This window comes from Ursus arctos, unplaced genomic scaffold (genome assembly GCF_023065955.2).
Source record: "Ursus arctos isolate Adak ecotype North America unplaced genomic scaffold, UrsArc2.0 scaffold_4, whole genome shotgun sequence".
Lineage (NCBI taxonomy): Eukaryota > Metazoa > Chordata > Mammalia > Carnivora > Ursidae > Ursus > Ursus arctos.
This window is the reverse complement of record NW_026623056.1, coordinates 49,709,625-49,730,598: the sequence shown is the minus strand read 5'-3', so window position 1 is coordinate 49,730,598 and position 20,974 is coordinate 49,709,625. Positions and strand designations below refer to the sequence as shown.

The 20,974-nt window shown below is 38.1% G+C and overlaps 1 protein-coding gene across 7 annotated transcripts in view; it reads left to right on the top strand.

Moving 5' to 3' along the window:
* The window catches only part of CMSS1 (cms1 ribosomal small subunit homolog), a 382,651-nt gene that overhangs the window by 302,746 nt on the left and 58,931 nt on the right, over positions 1-20,974 (top strand). Inside the window, exon 1 of one of the 7 annotated variants that reach the window (XM_057306733.1) lies at positions 1,321-1,963. The exons of the other annotated variants lie outside the window; for them this stretch is intronic. Within the exon in view, the coding sequence (XP_057162716.1) occupies positions 1,885-1,963 (79 nt within the window). The 5' untranslated portion in view covers positions 1,321-1,884. Of the gene's footprint in view, positions 1-1,320; positions 1,964-20,974 lie in introns of those variants that run through there. 7 annotated transcript variants of the gene reach the window in all.

Genomic DNA, 20,974 nt, shown 5'->3' with positions numbered 1-20,974 from the left:
CTGGGGACCAGTGGCATACCTGACAATGGGGTATTTCAACCAGCAGAGATAACCTGAGGAGGTAGCTGCAACGTGATTCCAAGTGAGCTACCTGGGTTGAGGCCATTCCCAAGCAGCAGTCGTGGACTGGGGAGTGGAAGACATGGAAAGATGAGAATTATCCAAGGAAGCTAAACCCCATCCAAATAAACTAGGTGCTGAGCAGAGCTATAGTCCTAGTGGAGAAGTCAAACACACTGAGGAAACCAGAGGGAAAAACTGGTCCTAAGCGTTGAGCAGATCAGGAGGTGGTTGGAGAAAGGCTGCTGTTTATCCACTGGCAAGTACCAGGGCTGCTCTGGACCCTCCAGAGAACATCTCTAGGCAGGAAAACATTTCTAGGCACCTTTTTATGGTGTGGCCAGGCTCCTGCTAGTTTAGACTTGTTTCTCCAAGAACTAGGCAGATTACAGCCTAAAGACTCGAGATCTTCCCTTTTAGCCCCTGGACAGGTTTGAGAAAGCAGGGACTAACACCCAGGTACTTCTGAGTTTCCAGGCAATCCGTGGTTTGGCATCCCAGGCCAGAGCCAAATGGCAGGGAGACAAGAGTGTTCCACTGGGACTAGCTTCACAATAACCTCCCAGGAATACATTGTGGTATTCATTCCCAGTGTTCTGGTGCTTGATTTAAAGGTTCTTTTGTAATTTTGCTTAAGAAACACCATACTACATATATAATAGCAACTCTGCTTCCAACCACAAATATCTTTAAATGAGAAAGGGCTAATCTCCCCCATATTCAAAACGCAATGTGTGCCAAACCTTGTGTTTTAAAACAGTCATCTTGAATCTTTCTAATTGTAGCCATAAGTTAGTGCTCCATTCTCTCAGCCTCTCAAGTTCAGTCAGGGTGGCCCTGGTTAAAATGAATACATGAAAAACCTCTAATAGAAATCTAACATTTACAGTAATATAATAGTATTCGTGGTAGTAAAATCATAAAATAAAATAAAAAGAGTTCCCTCTTATGTTTTTTTTTTAATTTACTATTTGCAATTGTATTCATTCATTTACTCAACAATTATTTCTTATATGTCTGCTGTGTCCAGCCACTATCCTGAGTGCTAGGAATATGATATTTAAAAAGCAGATATATTGGCTCCTGCCATCTTGGAATTTAAGTCTATGGGTCTATTCATAAAATAAAAATAAGTTGTTATTTTTATTTATTTATTTATTTTAAATATATTTTTAAAATTTTTATCAAATATTAAATTTATTTGATCAAGTCTATCAAATAAACAGAAGTTAATAAATCAGCTAGTTACAACTTGTGATAGTTCTATGTAGAAAGTAAGAGAAAATCAGGGCAGAGAACAAAGAGGAAAGGGAGGGCCTACTTTATATGGCAGAGGAGACCTCTGACAAGGTGATATTTAAGCTGAGACCTGAGTAACAGGAGGGAGTTAGACCAGAAGAAATAGTCGAGGTAAGAGAACAGTAAGCATAAAGGCTCTGAGGGGAGAAAGGAATTGGTATGTTGTAGGAACCCCATCCTCACAGGATGTCACTGTGGCTGGGGTATAGCGGGAGACGGCAGAGGTAGTGCAGGACCAGTCACGGCGGGGGGACAGGAACTGGTAGGAAGCGAGGTGTTAGTGTAAAAGCAAACTGCTGTGGATTTTTAATCTGGAGAGTTACATAATCCTATCTACATTTTAAAAAGATCTTTCTGGCTCTCATGTGGTGAGTGGAGGGAATCAGAGTGGTTACTGGGGGACAAACACTGCCCGAGCAAGATTCTGCCAAACGGTTGCTCTGGGGTCATCCCTGGGTGGTGACCCAGGAATTCATGGACTCAAGGCAACTTGTCATTACTTTTTCTTCACTGCTTTTCCCCTAAATGCCCAAATCATTTCATTGCCTCGTGGTTAGTGGAAGAAAAGATGCCAGAAGCACTGCCTTTTGTCAGAAGCAGTCAGGTGAGCCGTTCGGGTAGGGTCCTGGTCCTAAAGCTTTTTTGTTAGAACCTTACATGTCATTTTCCCTTTGCAAGTTTGTGAAACTTACGCCTTCTGACCACTGTTCTTGAACTTTGTTCCTGGTACACAGAAAGGATTCAGTAAATGTTTGCTAAATTGACTTGACTTTGATTCCCAGTGGTATGAATAGAGAGGGAGAATTAGAAAGGCCGATGGGATCCTCTGCTTCCTCTCTGAAGTTGGTGTATATCAGTGGGCAACCATGGCTCTTAAACAGTATTTTCAATCTATGGTGAATATAGGTCAGAGATGACTAAAATGATTCTCTGATAGAATAAAAGGTGCTGTGTACATGCAAAATTTTTTTAAAGTGCATCTGGTTAGTTTAATCTGGCTGGAAAAAAAATCACTATTTCTTTCATGTTTCAGTTACTCAAATATGGCTAAAAATGTGCTTTGGAGACTTTCCAAAATAAAAACTCTGGAGGTGAAAGAAATTCCAGCCCCAACAATAACTTGGAAGTTGGAATAGTAACTGTTTTTTCAACTGTCTTAACTCTGTCACCAACACTATGATGATTTGATTACATGTGACAAGTCTGGTTTCTGGCCATTAAACTGCACACTTCAGCTACAGGCACCAGTCTTTCCCTTCTTTTCTTTCAACCATGTGTCAATCAGGGGCAGAAATGAGAACAATGGGAGAAAGCAAGAGGCTGGGGAGCTCAGGCCTTCCCATTGACCCACAGGTCACAGCTGGTGCCCCTAACCTTCTCAGCAGCCTCTTGTGACCAAAAGTCTGCAGCAAACTCGTCTTAGGGTGTTCCTCTCCCTGTCCTCACAGTCCTCAACACCCAGTGTTGTTATTCAGGTGCTATTTGCTTGCTTGAACATCAAGGACATCCAGGAAGGGGAAGCACATCCCCAAAGGGCAAAGGGCCAGATGGGAGCCATGTGAGAGCAGAGGGGACAGCAGTCTTCTTTGAGGTCATGGATATAACACTCTTGGTGCAGTGCCTGGCACAGAACAGAATCACTCGACGTATGGTGACAGCAGCTGCTGCCGCTGTTATTTTTATTATTGGTGGCAGTAATTTATAAATTGATTGGATGTGTATGAGTCTTACACTGTCAGATAGCAGCTTTCAGCCTCACCTCTTTCCACTCTGTTCCTTACCCTCACCAACCTTTCAGGCACTACTCTTAAGTAAAGGCTGTTGTCCTAATTTACTCCTATATTTTAGAGTCATTCCTATTCATGGTACTCTTATTATTCCAACATCTCCATCTGGCAGTTGCCATTCCTTCTTATTGCCACTTCCAATGTCTTTATCTGGGAGGAGATAAATCTTTAGAAGTCCAAAGGTACATACCTACATGTGTCATACCTACATGTGTCACTCTAGCCACATAGTTCATGCCCTGGATTCCTCCTCTTCCCCATACAAAGAGTAGTTTTGTTACCATCTTACCTCAGGGCTTCTCATAACAGAACATAACTCAGTTAATTTCTTCAGTCATCTTTTGCACTTTACTGAAGAGCTCTGTGATCTCAGGTGCCTCATTTTGCTGGAAAGGGAGGGACATGGCACATCTGATCCCTCACTTAGGCAGGAAATAATCATTTCAATTAGGGGCCTGGGAAACACATCTATTTGCAAAAGGAGTTGCTATTTCTCTGGCAGTCTGCTTCCTTCCGTCTGCCCCCAAGCCCACCCTTGGAAGTCATGGCAAGGCATCTCTCTCAATGAAATAAATATTGTCATAGGTCAAGTAATTAGCGGGCAGAATTATGTTTGGGCTGTAACCTGACTCTAATTGCTGACCTCAGAGAATTAATTTCACATGACATAGCACCTTAGTTGTGTACTAGCTTAGGAGTATCCACTCATCTCTCCCTTTCAGCCAGATCACTTTTTCTATTTCTGGGCTTGTTGTGTCAATGAGTCAGGTGGCCCAGACTCTTCCTGTGGATGAAAGGGGCACTCCTGACTTGGATGTATTTTCTGCATATATAAATTATAAAAAGGAAAAACTCTGTGTCTGTTCCTTGGCATAAAAGTAAGGGAATCTGGAGGGTTGAGTAAGGAAAGCATAAAATAGCCAATATAAATAAACCCTGGCCCTGGGCCTGAATGCAACAAGATGTACAGCATAGAAAGTGACATTCAGAAATAATGCTTTTCTGTATTAAAAACAGTCATCATAAGGAATGTAAAATGTAAAAGATCAGGCTAATATTTGCCACCAAGTCCTTATCATGAAGTTGAAAAAATTTACAAAGTAAGATAAAACATCTCTATGAAGACCTGTTTCTATATCACGGTAGGTGAGGTTTTGTCTCTTCTCCTAGAGCAAGTGTGGAAAAAGTCACCCTGCTCATCTCCATGGGTTTTGAAACTGTTTCAGCAACAAATGAGTTGTTCACTGAGGTCTCATGCTTTGATTTTTGTAAAAGGAATTTGCTACCTGACTTCAGAGAAATTGCATAGTTTTCATGTTCTTTAAAACATGACATGGTAGATTCTCTCGTATACTAAAAAGACAGTGTGAAAACCAAAATCACCTTTTAAGGCCTAGTTCAAAGCTGGTAAATTATCAAAGAAAATTGCTGCGCATTATAACTTGTGTTGATATTATTAAGAACCAAAAATGGTTGTACTTCTCCTGATTAATTGATTGTTTTATTGTTGTTACTGTTTTAGCCTGTGGCTATTCTGAATAGTGTGACAAGGTTTCCTTTTTCTCACTGGCTCCTAAAAACTTAGAATTAAATTTGTGTCCAGTCAATAGTAAATATATAGGTCATCATGACATCTTTATTGTAACTCTTGGATTGATTTCAGGTCTAATTATTATTTTTCTCATATTCACTCCCACTTTTAACTTATACTGCCTTATTTTTCTGTAACCTTGTAAGCTGCCTTAAATCTTTTCTAGAATAAGATGGCCCACAGTGGACTATTTTTTAAAACTGAAAGAAGTTGGGCAGAGCAGGAAAGAGGGAACCAAGGGGAAAAAGCAGCTGGCAAACTATACAAATGTCAGCAACTTAAACCTCAGCTTCCTCGTCTGTAAAATACAGACCTCCAGCATTTTTGTGGGGCTCAAAAGTATTTTTAGATAACAAATATGAACACACTTTATGGATTACAGAACTCTGTGCAGCTTTGTTGTGATTATTTTAAAGCCATTATTAATTAAGGCATTTATGTAGTGCCAAGCTCTTGATCCAATCTTCATTTCCATCCAGTAGAAGGACCTTCCCTAGGAAGTGTCTTTTCTGAGAGCAGAGCCCAGCCTCTTCTGAGAGTCTTCTTGGAGGTCTCCTCCAGCAGAGACCCATACTCCTCAAGAGCAACACAGAGGCAATAGTTTCTCTATAAGAATGGCTCTGAAAACCTCTGAGCCTGACAGAGTTCTGTACCTGAGCCATTCCAGGGACCAGGAAACCTAGATTAGGGCCTGAAAAATATCTGGCCAGCGAATCCTATTTACCTCAATGTGTCAGCATCGCTGGGATGGTTGATGTGGGCATCTGCACAAAACTCCACAGTACACGTCCCTCCACTGCATAAATGTTCCCTTTTATATTTGGGGACCCCAAGAGTACCCCATCTCCGGCTTAGAAATTTATAGAACCATCATCTACTTGTTGACCTAATCCCAAAATTAGAACCTCTTGGCAGGGGGAAATTTATGGAATGGAGAGTATAGGGACAAGCCCTTGGTGATCACTGCCTAGCCATTGTTATTAATGAGCTTGTTAGAAATAGTTCTGCTCTCAAGTAAATTGAGGCAGGAAAGAAAGACTAAGAACTACAGCCCAAATGATCCACTCTTGTCAGAGGATAATGTAGATTTTTAAAGTAGATTGTGGTCAGGTAAAGCTTCCCATAGATCCCATCAGCATCATGATCAGGGCAGACTCCCCAGTGTGGCATAGAACAGGCAGTGCACTCTTGAGGATGAGAGAGAGCCTTAGCTATCTGTGGGTACGCTTGCTCCCCTGCATAGTGGCCGAGGGGCCTGGGCCAGACCCCACACCTTGCCATACCTTGGCTCTAAAAAATGGAGATTAAGTTAAACTGTACATGTAAAGTGCAGAGCACTGGGGTACTAGGGGGTAGGAGAGGGAAGGGGTGATCTTTACAGTCTGGGCCCAGCCCTCCTTCAGAGTTTCATTTCCCCCAGCACACCTGTGTGCACCTCACCCAGAAGGACTTCCCCCAGCCCTCTCATGTCTGTGACTTTGCACATGTTGTTCTAGAATGCTCTTTCTTTCCTGGATTGTGCGTTGAACTCCTGCTCTTTCTTCAACATTCAGATGAGATTCACTTCTTTCTGAACGCCCTTACTAATAGGCACCAACAGATCGTCCCACTAGCAGGATGCAGGGTTCTGTCCTCCTTGTCCCCCCTAATGCTGTATACTCTGCACTCCATTTTCATTGTTTGTATAAGATTTATTATTAGGTATTATGTTTTTCGTTTAAAAAACAAAGAAATTCCAATTTATCCTAAAAAGAAAATGATAACATATGGTAGAGAAGCTGTTAACGTTTTTTACAACTTTAAACACCATTAGAAATCGCATGTTGTGAAAGACAAGCCAAGACAGCTAAATGCATATTTTTCATTGAGGTATAATTTACCCTTACTGAAGTACTCATATCTTAAGTGTACTATTTAATCAGTTTTGACCAAGACCTAGTACATTTCAGTCACACCTGAAAATTCCAGGAAGGCCCTTTCCTGTCCGTAACCCCATCCCATCCTGCCACATAGTAGCAACTACTGATAGGATTTCTGTCATTTGTGTTAATGTTGCCCACTCTAGAACTTCATATAAATGGAATCATACAGGATATACTTTGTTGTATCCTGCTTCTTTCACTCAGTAATGCTTTTGAGACTCATCCATGTTGCTTGCATTTATCAGTAGTCCATTCCTTTAAATGTTTAGTAGTATTTCATCATACAAATACACCAAAATTTATTTAACTGTTTCCTATTGATGCCATCTATCACATTGTGGTTTTTTTATTTTAATGTTTAAATTATACAGTAAAATTAGCCTTTTTTTCTTTTGGCGTGTAAGTCTGTGAATTTTAACACACATATAGACTTGTGTGACCACCACAATCAGTATACAGACAGAACTTTGTTCTGTCTAAGAAATCTTAGGTCTTTTTTTTTTTTTCACAAAAATAATGATTTTATGATTGTAAGAAATGCTAAAGAGTACAGTCTGGTGATTGCCACTTGAAAGACTACATTGAGTCACACAAAATGAGTAATCTCCCATAAAAGGAGTTCAGCAAATGTTTAATTATACTAAAAATATTACTGCTGGTAAGTTTGAACATGGAAATTAAAAGGAAAAAGTTAAGCATGCTTCTTTGTCTGTTACCTATTTCTATATTCCAGAAGTCTAAAATTCTCCCCCAGAGTCTCTAATATATTTTCCAGGTATTCTTAACTTTATAAGGATCCTCTACACTATATTTAGAGAAACTCAATATTCACACTGTTACTCTTGACTGAGGTTTCAGTTTCCAGCTTTTCCCTAAACCAGTGTCATCTTTATCTAAAATTTGTTTTACTAAAGCCATTAATATTGCAAGTGATACTTGGTTCTTGTAGCTAGTGCCTTCCCTAGAGCATATTTAGTTCTTTTCAGCTTCAACTCTTTCTTTTTTTCCCTTCAGTGTTTATTGGTGTTTCCTTATTCATTAATCACAATACTGAAATGACTCTCTATATATCCTTTATATCCTCTTAATTTCACCCACCAGGACATTATCTCTTACAAATTGATCACTTTGCCAGTTTCATGTCACATTTCTTTAAGCAAATAAATGTTCTCCATATGCTTAGCATATACTCCTGAGCCCTGTAGCCTATTACACCTTTTAAAACAGAAATGGGGAAACAGCTGTTTCTCAATTCCTGTAAAGTATGTCCTGTTTTATAGATCACACTGAGCAGCTCTATTTTGATGTCTGCAATATTACTTGGTCCTTGAAATTGTGACTTTCCTGGACCTGAATTTTCCCTCTCACATTTGGGAAAGAGAGATTAATTCTACTAGTTGTTTCATTGTGCTATACAGGCCATGGGGTCTTCTCTGTCATTTATTTTGGTAGCTACTGAAGGTCTCACATGGAAGAAATGCCTTCTTCCTTACAGCACAACAAAGTTTTGAACTCTTAAGATTGATATTGTGTGGTTATCTCATTTAGTGTTTCAGAAGATGTAGATTGAATATATCTGTGGATTCTGTGCTACATGCAGAACAAACAAGGATAAAAGAACACCCTGCTCTCAGGTAGCCCACCGTCCAGTAGAGGGGACAGGTGCAATGTGATTATTATTCTGATCAAAGGATACCTAAGCTGTAACTACCGAAAGGAAGAGTTGGCAAACTATGGCCTGAGATGGCTGCCTGTTTTCATATAAAAACTTTTTTTTAAAGATCCTGTTTATTTATTTGAGAAAGAGAGAGCGAGCGCGCACAAGTGGGGGGAGGGGCAGAGGGAGAGAGAGACACAGACTCCCTGCTGAACAGGGAGCTTGACGACTTGGGGCTCAATCCCAGGACCCTGGGATCATGACCTGAGCCAAAGGCAGATGCTTAACCAACTGAGCCACCCAGATGCCCCTATATATAAAGTTTTGTTGTAACATAACCATACCCACTCATTTACATATTTTCAATGGATGCTTTCATTCAAAGTGTAGGTCTGACAGAGATCATATGGCTCACAAACCTAACATATTAACTACCTTGTCCTCTAATAAAAAAATTTGCCAGCTCCTGGCTTAGAAGAAGAAACATCAAGAAAGTATAGGTCACCAAAGAATAGGGTAGTAGAGAACCTTGGAGGATGCCAGCATTTTAAGGGCTAAGTACAAGAAAAGAGTGCATGAAGTGATGGGTTGAGAACCAAACTATAGTGTGCCAGAAAACAAAGGAAGAGTGTCAGAAAGTGGAGGGTTGACATCAATGTCAAATGCCCCAGCACAATCAAGTAAAATGATGGTCATGATGACCTTTTCCTGAGAGTTTATTTGTGTGCCAGACTCTGTGCTAAGCTATTTACATTCATTATGTCAGCACTCCGTGTAACAACCCTATAAGGTAATCCTATAATATCCCCATTTTATAGATGAGGAAACTAAGGCATAGAATGAACAAGTAATTTTTCCAAGGCCACACAACTTTAAATGGCAGAGGTGGAGTTCTAATCCAGGGAGCCTGACTCTAAAGAGCCTATATTTTTAATTCCTGTGCCATATCCAATTTTACAATTAGGAAATCATTGGTGTCCCTAGCAAGAAGAATTTCAGTGGTGCGATGTAGGTGGAAGAATGCCCATAGAAGACTCATAGGCAGATCAATGGATGGATTGATGCAGTGGATGCTAGGGTCTAGCATATGTATGATTTGTGTTATAATTAAATGAAAGTACTATAACAAGACAATGAGGAAGGGAAGAATCATTCAGGAAGATGTTAGGACTATTGATTAAATATTTGAAAAGATACTGAGTTAGAACTTCACTTTATATTATGCAATGAAAAGCTAGTCCATAGGATTTAAGTTAAATGTTTAAAAAAAAAAAAAAGATTAAGCCGTACAAAAAGATTAGATGAAAGTATCTACTTTGGGATGGGAAGAACTTTCCAAAGCATAATTGCTTTGAAAAAAAATATATTTGATTTCTTTATAATTTAAGACATCTATAGATCAAAAATAATTTTAAAAGTTAAAAGATAAGATAATCTGGAATCTTCATTAAGATGGTGGAGTAGGAGGATCCTGACCTCACTTCCTCCCATGGACACACCAAGGTTCCAACTATGTATAGAGTGACCCTCTGAGAACAATCTGAAGACAAACAGAATAGCTCTTCTGCAGCTAAAGATATAAAGAAAAAACCACATTGACAAGAATAAGAGTGGCAGTAACATGGTCTGGTTAGGACCCATATCTCTGACACGGTGACTCAAAAGCTGGAGGGACATCACAGGCATGATGGAGGTCTCCCTGGGGAGTAAGGGGTTCAAGCCCCACATTGGGTATCCATCCCTGACCTGAGGACCGGCACTAGAAAGAGGAGCCCCCATAACATCTGGTTTTAAAAATAAGTGGGTCTTAACTCTGGGAGAACTGGAGAACTGGAGGGCTGTTGGAAATCAAAACTCTTTTTCTTAAAGGGTCTGTGCACAAACTCAGTCAAACCAAGACCCAGCACAGAGGCAGCAATTTGATAAGTGCCTGGGATATAAATGAAAGAGATTTGTTGACTAACATTAGAGTATGTTCCAGAGGGGAAAGGATCTGTAGGAACTTTCTCTGAGAACAGAAGTCCTGACAGGCACCATTTTTCTTGCCTTTCCTCTGCCTATCCGGCCTGACACTGACAGACGCTCATTCTGACACTCTCCATCTACCTTGCTAGCACTGCTTCCCCTGCAGACCATCCCCGCTCAACCCATCTACTCCAGCAGGTGACCCTCCAAAGCAGCTCCTGTCCTACCACACCCAGCAATGGCCATGGCCAGGACTGGCATCCTGCAAAATTCCTACCCACTCCCCCACAGCCTCTGGGTGACCTCAGCAAAGACTGGCATCCCCCCAAAGTGGCTGGTGCCCGGGGGAGCCAGTTCCAGCCACCAGTGTGCCCACAGCAATTGTGGCCCAGACACAACAGGAGGGCACACATAGCCCCTATGAGACACCCCTAGAGTGCCTGGTTTTGGTGACCAGGGGCATGGCAAATGGATCATGCTTCTGGGCCCACAGGATACCTTCTGCATAAGGCCACTCCTTCAAAACCAAGACACCTAGCTGATCAACCTAATACTAGAAACAAAGAATCAGGCAAAATGAGGAAATGACAGAATATGTTCCAAACAAAGAACAAGACAAAACCTCAGAAAAAGAACTAAATAAAACAGAGATAAGCAATCTACATGATAAAGAGTTCAAAGTAATGATCATACACATTCTCACTGAACTCAGGAAAAGAATAGATAGGCACAGTGAGAGCTTCAACAAAGAGATAGAAAATATAAAAAAGAAAAAAATCAGAACAGAAGACTACAATAACTGAAATGAAAAATACATCAGAGGGAAACAACAGCAGATTAAAGAATGCAGAAGAATGGATCAGCGATCTGGAAGAGGGTCATGGAAATCATCCAAGCTGAGCAGCAAAAAGAAAAAGAATTTTGAAAATGAGGATATTTTAAGGGACCCTTGGGACAACATCAGACATACTAACATTCACATGACAGTAGTCCCAGAAAGAGAAGAGAAAGAGAAAGGGGCAGAAAATGTATTTGAAGAAATAACAGCTGAAAAATTCCCTAACCTGGGGAAGGAAACAGACATTCAGGTCCAAGAAGTACAGAGCCTCAAACAAGATGAACTGAAAGAGATTCACACTAATACTAACTAAAATCTCAAAAATTAAAGGTAAGGAAAGAATCACAGAGTAAGAGAAAAGCAACTAGTTACGTACAAGGGAATACCCATAAGGCTATCAGCTGATTTTTCAGCAGAAACTTTGCAGAACAGAAAGGAGTGGCATGATCTATTCAAAGTGCTGAAAGGAAAGTCTACAACCAGGAATACTGTACCTGGCAAGGTTATCATTCAGAATTGAAGGAGCGGTAAAGAGTTTCCCAATCAAACAAAAGTTAAAGGAGTTCATCACCACTAAACTGGCTTTATAAGAAATGTTAAAGGGACTTCTTTAAGTGGAAGAGAAAAGGCCAGAACTAGAAGTAGGAAAATTATGAAAGAAAAATTTTGCTGGTAAAAGCAAACATATAGTAAAGGACTTATATCATCAAGCACTTATAAAGCTAGTATGAATATTAAAAGACAAAAATCATAAGATCCACTGTTTCTACAATAATTAAGGGAAACAAAATCTCTTAAGCTGTAAAATATGACATCAAAAAGTTAAAAATTGAGCTACCCTATGATCCAGCCATTGCACGACTGGGTATTTACCCCAAAGATACAGACGTAGCGAAGAGAAGGGCCATATGCACCCCAATGTTCATAGCAGCTCTGTCCACAATAGCTAAATCGTGGAAGGAGCCGAGATGCCCTTCAACAGATGACTGGATTAAGAAGTTGTGGTCTATATATACAATGGAATATTACTCCGCTATCAAAAAGAATGATTTCTCAACATTTGCTGCAACATGGACGGGACTGGAGGAGATAATGCTAAGTGAAATAAGTCAAGCAGAGAAAGACAATTATCATATGGTTTCTGTCATCTATGGAACATAAAAACTAGGAAGATCAGTAGGAGAAGAAAGGGATAAAGAAAGGGGGGTAATCAGAAGGGGGAATGAAGCATGAGAGACTATGGCCTCTGAGAAACAAACTGAGGTGAGGGCTTCAGAGGGGAGGGGGGTGGGGGAACGGGAAAGGCTGGTGATGGGTAGGAAGGAGGGCACGTATTGCATGGTGCACTGGGTGTTATACGCAACTAATGAATCATGGAACTTTACATCAAAAACCAGGGATGTACTGTATGGTGACTAACATAATATAATAAAAAATATTATAATAAAAAAATTGGGGTAGAATGTAGTGCTTTAAAAATGTGTTCAAACTTAAGCAACTGTCAACTTAAAATATAATGCTGTATACATACAGTGTTATATACATATCTCATGGTGGCAACAATAGTACATACACAAAAAATAAAGAGAAGGAATCTAAACATAACACTAAAGAAAGTCATCAAATCACAAGGAAAGAGAGCAAGAGAAGAATAAAGGAACAGAAGAGCTGTAAAAACAACCAGGAAACAATTAACAAAATGGTATGACAACATACCTATCAATAATTACTTGAAGCATAAATGGACTAAATGCCCCAGTCAAAAGACAGAGGATGACTGACTGGATTTTTAAAAAACCATCTATATGCTGCCTACATGAGATTCACTTCAGACCTAAAGGCACACAGAATGAAAGTGAAAGGATGGCAAAATATATTACATACAAATGAAAATGAAAAGAAAGCTGAGGTAACAGTACTTATATTGGACAAAATAGACTTTAATACAAAGATTGTAACGAGACAAAGAAGGGAATTACATAATGATAACAGGATCAATCTAACAAGAGGATATAACAATTGTAAATTTCTATGCCCATGACCTAAAAACAACTAAATATATAGAGTAGATATTAAAAGAAATGAAAAAGGAAATTGACAGTACTACAGTAATAGTAGGGGACTTTAATACCCCACTTATATCAATGAATCATTCAGACAGAAAGTTAATAAGGAAATAGTGGCTTTAAATGACATATTAGATCAGATGGACTGAATAGAGACATAGAAATCATTTCATCCAAGAACAGCAGAATACACATTCTTTTCAAGGGTATATGGAATGTTCTCCAGGATAGATCACAGGTTAGGCCACAAAACAAGTCTTAATAAATTAAGAAGATTGAAATTCATATCAAACATCTTTTCTGACCACAATAATATGAAACTAGAAATCAATTACAAGGAAAAAAACTGTATAAAACACAACACATGGAAGCTTCACAGCATGCTACTAAACAACCAATGGGCCAATAAAAATATCAGAGGAAATAAAAAAATAACTTGAGACACATGAAAATGGAAACACAATTTTCTAAAATGTATGGGACATAGCAAAAGCAGTTCTAAGACAGAAGTTTATAGTAATACAGGTCTACCTCAAGAAACAAGAAAAATCTAAAAACAATCTAACCTTACATCTAAAGGAACTAGAAAAAGAACAAACAAAACCTAAAGTTAGTAGAAGGAATAAAAATTAGAGCAGAAATCAATGAAGTAGAAACAACAACAACAAAAATTCATGAGACTAAGAGCTGGTTATTTGAAAGAACAAACAAGATTGATAAACTTTCTGACTCATCAAGAAAATCAGACTCATCAAGAAAAAGAAGGCCCAAATAAATAAAATCAGAAATGAAAAAGAAATTATAACTGACACCACATAAATACAAAGGATTGTAAGAGACTACTATGAACAATTATATACCAATAAAATAGATTACCTAGAAGAAATTTATAAATTTCTGAAAACACACAATCTTCCAAGAGTGAATCAGGAAGAAAGAGAAAATCTAAACAGATCAATTACTAGTAATGGGATTGAATCAGTAATCAAAAAGACTTCCAACAAACAAAAGTCCAGGACCAGATGGCCTCACAGGTAAATTCTACCAGACATTTAAAGAAGAGGTAATACCTATTCTTCTCAAACTATTTAAAAAATTAAAGAGTAAGGAATGCTTCCAAATTCATCCTACAAGGCCAGCAATACCCTGATACCAAAACCAGAGAGACACTATGGAAAAAGGAAATTACAGGCCAGTATCCTTGGTGAACAAAGATGCAGAAATACTCAACAAAATATTGGCAAATCAAATTCAGCAATAATACATCAAAAGGATTATACACCATGATCAAGTGGGATTTATTCTAGGGATGCAAGGATGATTCAATATCTATAAGTCAATCAACACAATATACCACATAAGCAAAATGAAAGATAAAAAATCATATTATTATCTCAAAAGATTCAGAAGAATCATTTGACAAAGTTCAGCATTCATTTTAAACTCTCTCAATAAAGTGTAAAGAGAGCATACCTCAGCATAATAAGGGCTGTATATTTAAAAAACCCCACAGCTAAAATCATACTCAGTGGTGAGAAGCAGAAAGCCTTTCTTCTAAGATCAGAATCAAGACACAGATGCCTACTCTCACCACTTCTATTCAACATAGTACTGGAAGTCCTAGCCACAACAGTTGAACAAGAAAGAGAAATAAAAGGTATCCAACTTGGTAAGAAAGAAATAAAACTGTCACCATTGGTAGAAGATGTGTTACTGTATGTAGAAAACCCTAAACACTCCACACACACATACACGCACACACACACACACACACAGACGGAAAAAAAAACTATTAGAAATTTTGCAGGTTTCAAAATCAGTATACAAAAATCTGTTGTGTTTCTATACACTAATAATGAACTACCAGAAAGAGAAATAAATAAAACAATTCGGTTTACAATTGCATAAAAAGAAAAAAAAATAACTAGGAATAAATTTAACCAAGGAGGTGAAAGTTTTCAGGGGTACTCTGAAAGCTATAAGACATTAATGAAAGAAAGTGAAGATGACACAACTAAGTAAAAAGAAATATCATGCTCATGGATTAGAAAAATTAATGTTGTTGAAATATGCTTATTACACAGAGCAATCTATGGATTCAGTGCAAGCCCTTTCAAAATACAATAGTATTTTTCACAGAACTAGAACAAAAGACCCTGAAGAGCCAAACTGAGAAAGAAGAACAAAGCTGGAGGTATCATGCTACCAGATTTCAAAGCGTACTTTAAAGCTATCATAATCAAAACAGTATGGTACTGGCATAAAAACAGACATGTAAATCCATGGAACAGAATAGAGACCCCAGAAATAAAACCATAATTATATGGTCAGTTAATCTATGGCAGACGAGGCAAGAATATACAATAGAGAAAAGGTAGTCTCTTTAACAAATGGTATTGGGAAAACTAGAATGAATCAAACTAGACCACTGTCTTACAGAATATACAAAATTAAATTTAAAATGGTTTAAAAACATCAGTGTAAGACCTGAAACCATACAACTCCTAAAAGAAAACATAACCAGTAAATATATAAAGAACTCATACCAAAATACACCCAAAAAGCCAACAATTCAATTTAAAAATAAGCTGAGGACTTGAATTGACATTTTTTCAAAGAAGATACACAGATGGCCAACAGGTACATGAAAGGATGCTTGCCATTACTAATCAGGGAAATGCACATCAAAACCACAATGAGACATCATCTCACACCTGTCAGATGGCTTGTATCCAAAAGACAAGATATAACTAGTGTTGGTGAGGATGTGGAGAGAAAGGAATGTTAGTGAGAATGTAAATTGGCACAGCCACTATGGAGATTGGTGCAGCCAGTATGGAGGTTCCTCAAAAAATAAAAATAGAACTACCATGTGATCCAGTCATTCCTCTTCCGGCTATTTACACAAAGAGAACAAAAATACCAATTTGAAAAGATACGTGCATCCTTATGTGTGTCACGGCATTTTTTACAAAAGATATGGAAGGAACCTAAGTGTCCATCAATAGGTGAATAGGTAAAGAAGATGTGGTATATATAATCATAATGGAGTATTATTCAGCCATAAAACAATCTTGCCTATGTAGATGGACCTAGAGGGTATTGTGTCAAGTGAAATAAGGCAGAGACAAATACCATATGATTTCACTTGTATGTGGAATCTAAAAAACAAAACAAACAAACAGACTCATAGATGCAGAGACTCATAAAGAACAAACTGGTGGTTGCCAGAAAGGAGAGGTTGGAGGATGGGTGAAATAGTTGAAAGGGATTAACAGGTACAAACTTCCAGTTATAAATAAGTCACAGAGATGTAAAGTAGAGCACAGGGAATATAAACAATAATGTTGTAATAACTTCGTATGGTACAGATGGTAACTAGACTAATCATGGTGATCATTTCATAATCTATATAAATGTCAAATCACTATGTTGCACACCTAAGACTAGTATATTGTATGTTAACTATACTTCAATTAATAAAAAAAAAGATCTGACAACTTTAACCTCAACATTAAAAGACTCATACAAATTGATAAGGAAACATTAAAACCCTTCTTGACAAATGAATAAAGGTTAAAAATATTCTATTCATATAAGAAATACTACATGGCTTATAAAAAGAGTAAAATATTCCTTCAGTCATAACCAAATGAATGCAAATTAAAATGCCTATTGGCATTTTACCTATTGGCAATGTTTAAAAATTCAGTACTTGCTGGAGTGTGATGAAACAGGTTTGAGGGGGGCGGTTTATAGATGTTGATGACTTACAAATTGACCTAAAACATTCTGGAAAACAGTTAAGACCCTTAAAGAACATACATACAGAGAGGGAGACAAACCATGAGAGACTGTAGACTCACAGAAACAAACTGAGGGTTATAGAAGAAGGGGGGATGGGATAACCAGGTGATGGTAATTAAGGAGGGCATGTGTTGTGATGAGCACTGGGTGTTATATGCAGCTAATGAATCATTGAACACTACATCAAAAATTAATGATGTGCTATGTGTTGACTAATGGAACATAATAAAAAAAATTAAATAAATAACATATATACCTTATTACAATGTAACTTCCCTTTTGAAATCTAATAGTAATACATAAAATCTAATCAGAAATACATAAAATCTTTTTTACTTTTATTTTTTTTATTTTTTTATAATAATTTTTTATTATGTTATGTTAGTCTCCATACAGTACATCCCTAGTTTTTTATGTAAAGTTCCATGATTCATTACTAGCATATAACACCCAGTGCACCATGCAATATGTGCCCTCCTTACTACCCATCACCAGCCTATCCCATTCCCCCACCCCCCTCCCCTCTGAAGCCCTCAGTTTGTTTCCCAGAGTCCATAGTCTCTCATGCTTCATTCCCCCTTCTGTTTACCCCCCTTTCTTCTTCCCTTTCTTCTCCTACCAATCTTCCTACTTCTTATGTTCCATAAATGAGTGAAACTATATGATAATTGTTTTTCTCTGCTTGACTTATTTCGCTTAGCATTGTCTCCTCCAGTCCCATCCATGTTGCAACAAATGTTGAGAAATTTTTCTTTTTGATGGCTGAGTAATATTCCATTGAATATATGTACCACAACTTCTTAATCCAGTCATCTGTTGAAGGGCATCTCGGCTCCTTCCACAATTTAGCTATTGTGGACAATGCTGCTATGAACATTGGGGTGCATATGGCCCTTCTCTTCACTACGTCTGTATCTTTGGGGTAAATACCCAGTAGTGCAATGGCTGGATCATAGGGTAGCTCAATTTTTAACTTTTTAAGGGACCTCCACACTGGTTTCCAGAGTGGCTGTCCCAACTTGCATTCCCACCAACAATGTAAGAGGGATCCCCTTTCTCCACATCCTCTCCAACATTTGTTGTTTCCTGCCTTATCCATTTTTGCCATTCTAACTGGCGTAAGGTGGTATCTCAATGTAGTTTTGATTTGAATTTCCCTGATGGCTAATGATTTTGAACATTTTTTCATGTGTCTGTTAGCCATTTGTATGTCTTCATTGGAAAAGTGTCTGTTCATATCTCCTGCCCATTTTTTGATTTGATTATTTGTTTCTCGTGTATTGAGTTTGAGAAATTCTTTGTAGATCTTGGATACCAGTCTTTTATCTGTAGTGTCATTTGCAAATATATTCTCCCATTCTGTGGGCTGCCTTAGTTTTTTTGATTGTTTCCTTGGCTGTGAAGAAGCTTTTTATCTTGATGAAGTCCCACAAGTTCATTTTTTCTTTTGTTTCTCTTGTCTTTGGAGATGTGTCATGAAAAAAGTTGCTGTGGCCGATGTCAAAGAGGTTGCTGCCTATGTTCTCCTCTAGGATTTTGATGGATTTCTGTCTCACATCGAGGTCTTTCATCCATTTGGAGTTTATCTTTGTGTATGGTGTGAGAGAGTGGTCAAGTTTCATTCTTTTGCATGTAGCTGTCCAATTTTCCCAGCACCATTTATTGAAGAGACTTTTTTCCACTGGATGTTTTTTCCTGCTTTGTTGAAGATTAGTTTCCCAAAGAGCCGAGGGTCCATTTCTGGGTTCTCTATTCTGTTCCATTGGTCTTTGCGTCTGTTTTTGTGCCAGTACCATGCTGTCTTTATGATCACAGCTTTTTAGTATAGCTTGAAATCCGGCATTGTGATGCCCCCCAGCTTTGTTTTTCCTTTTCCACAATTCCTTGGTGATTCGGGGCCTTTTCTGGTTCCACATAAATTTAAGGGCTGTTTGTTCCAGTTCTTTGAAAAATGTCATTGGTATTTTGATCAGGATGGTATTGAAAGTGTAGATTGCTCTGGGTAGTATAGACATTTTAACTATGTTAATTCTTCCGATCCAAGAAATACATAAAATCTTAAAATATATTACAAAGGCAAAATATTGGAAATAATGTAAGTAATGATAGAATAACAAATAGAGTATAGGTGAACAAAGGCAACAAAAATGTTTTTCAAGGGGCATCTGGGTGGCACAGTCAGTTAAGCATCTACCTTTAGCTCAGGTCATGATCCCAGGGTCCTGGGATCGAGCCCTGCATTGGGCTCCCTGCTTAGCAGGGAGCCTGCTTCTCCCTCTCTCTCTCTCTGCCTACTATTCCCCCTGCTTATGCTCGCTCTCTCTCTCTCAAATAAATAAATAAAATCTTTTTAAAAAAATGTTCTTCAAGACTACTGACATGAGAAAGTACTCATAATATTAAAGGTACAGTACTTATGTAAGATATGTAATTTCAAATATGGAAAGTTGTATGCATATGTGTACACCTATATACATATACACAGAGACAGAACAAAAGGCAGAAGTGAATGTTTCAAAATTATAATAATGGATCTTTTGTTCTATTGGGGCCATCTTTTTATAATGATACCAAATTTTCTGAAATTTCCACAATTACTATATATTACTCTTATGTCAGGGAAAAGTGTTAAAAAAATTTTTTTAATGATGACCTCACCAAATTGGCAATATAGAATTGACAAAATCAAGTCTTGCTTTAGCCTTTTTTATTTATTCACTCCATGAGACTGTTACATCTCAGTTTTATCCCATGCTATCATGTAAAACCTCAGAATTATGGTTCTTAAAGATCATTCCAAACATAAAGCCTGTATATTTCCCATGTAGTTGGTAATTAGTTGATAAGTTAATATCCTAAGGTTTGGTTTCTAGTTGGAAACTAGAAGGATGATGCAAATAAAGTACCTTGTTCTAACCTACACAAAAAGGCAGGTAATTTCTGGCTTTTTCCACTGAAAAGCTTTGTAAGAAAGTTAAGCATTCTGATGCAGGGCATGTGAACATTACACCCACCTTTAATGACTCACAAGATGTACATTAAGGACATACATTAAGTAATCCAATAGGTGGTTGAAGTCTCTGAAGGCTATAGGGCAGTCTTAACAGAAACAGTGTGCTTTTACATTGTAACATTCTCTTCCTTGGGATCACACTTTATAACAAGGGTGAGTGGGTAGCAGGTCTAGCTGTAGCCTCATAGGCTTTTTCCTTATGAAATTTCTGTTCAGGGACATGATGTAACTTGCATACCCATATAACAGGCCATGTTCACCTATATTTTTTAAAATGTTAACCTATCCCTCTATACTTCAACATTCTACCTCACTCTGGAAATTTTGACATGTCCAGGGTATATAGCATTCTTAATAGAAATTGGCCTGAACCAGAAGAGAATCATAAATCACAGCACTATGACTTCATCAGTCCACAAATGAGAAAACTGGCATAAAGTAAGTGATTTTCCCAAGATCACAAAAGTTGGAAGTAGAATGTAAGCCTTCTAGGACCTCTTTCATCACTCCTCTACACTGGCGCTTCCCAAAATGTGTACACAAAGTACTGTTCTGGGAGCTGTTAACAGTTGTGCTGCAGAGTTCAGGGGTGAAATAAGCCTAAGGGTGACTTCATTTCCATTCTCACACTTGGAGAACAGTAATGCATATTAATATATTAAAGAATAAGACAGATACCAAACCAGATGGGATGTGGGAATGAAAAGCATAAGCCAGAAATAGTCTAGCAAACCAGGATATACTTTCTGCCCCGCTCAAATGTGGGATAGAAGCAAGGATGGTGAGGGAGAATTAGTTACTGACAGATAACCTAGACTAACTGGGTATTTTTGGTGTTGGGTTTTATTTTGGAGAAGGGGAGCTGCTCACATGCATCAGCTTCTGCTCCGGTTAGATGAGTGTATTCAAATTTAAGAACATACATTATTATGTTCAGCTGGGCTCTCTGCACAAAGCCCCATGGATTCC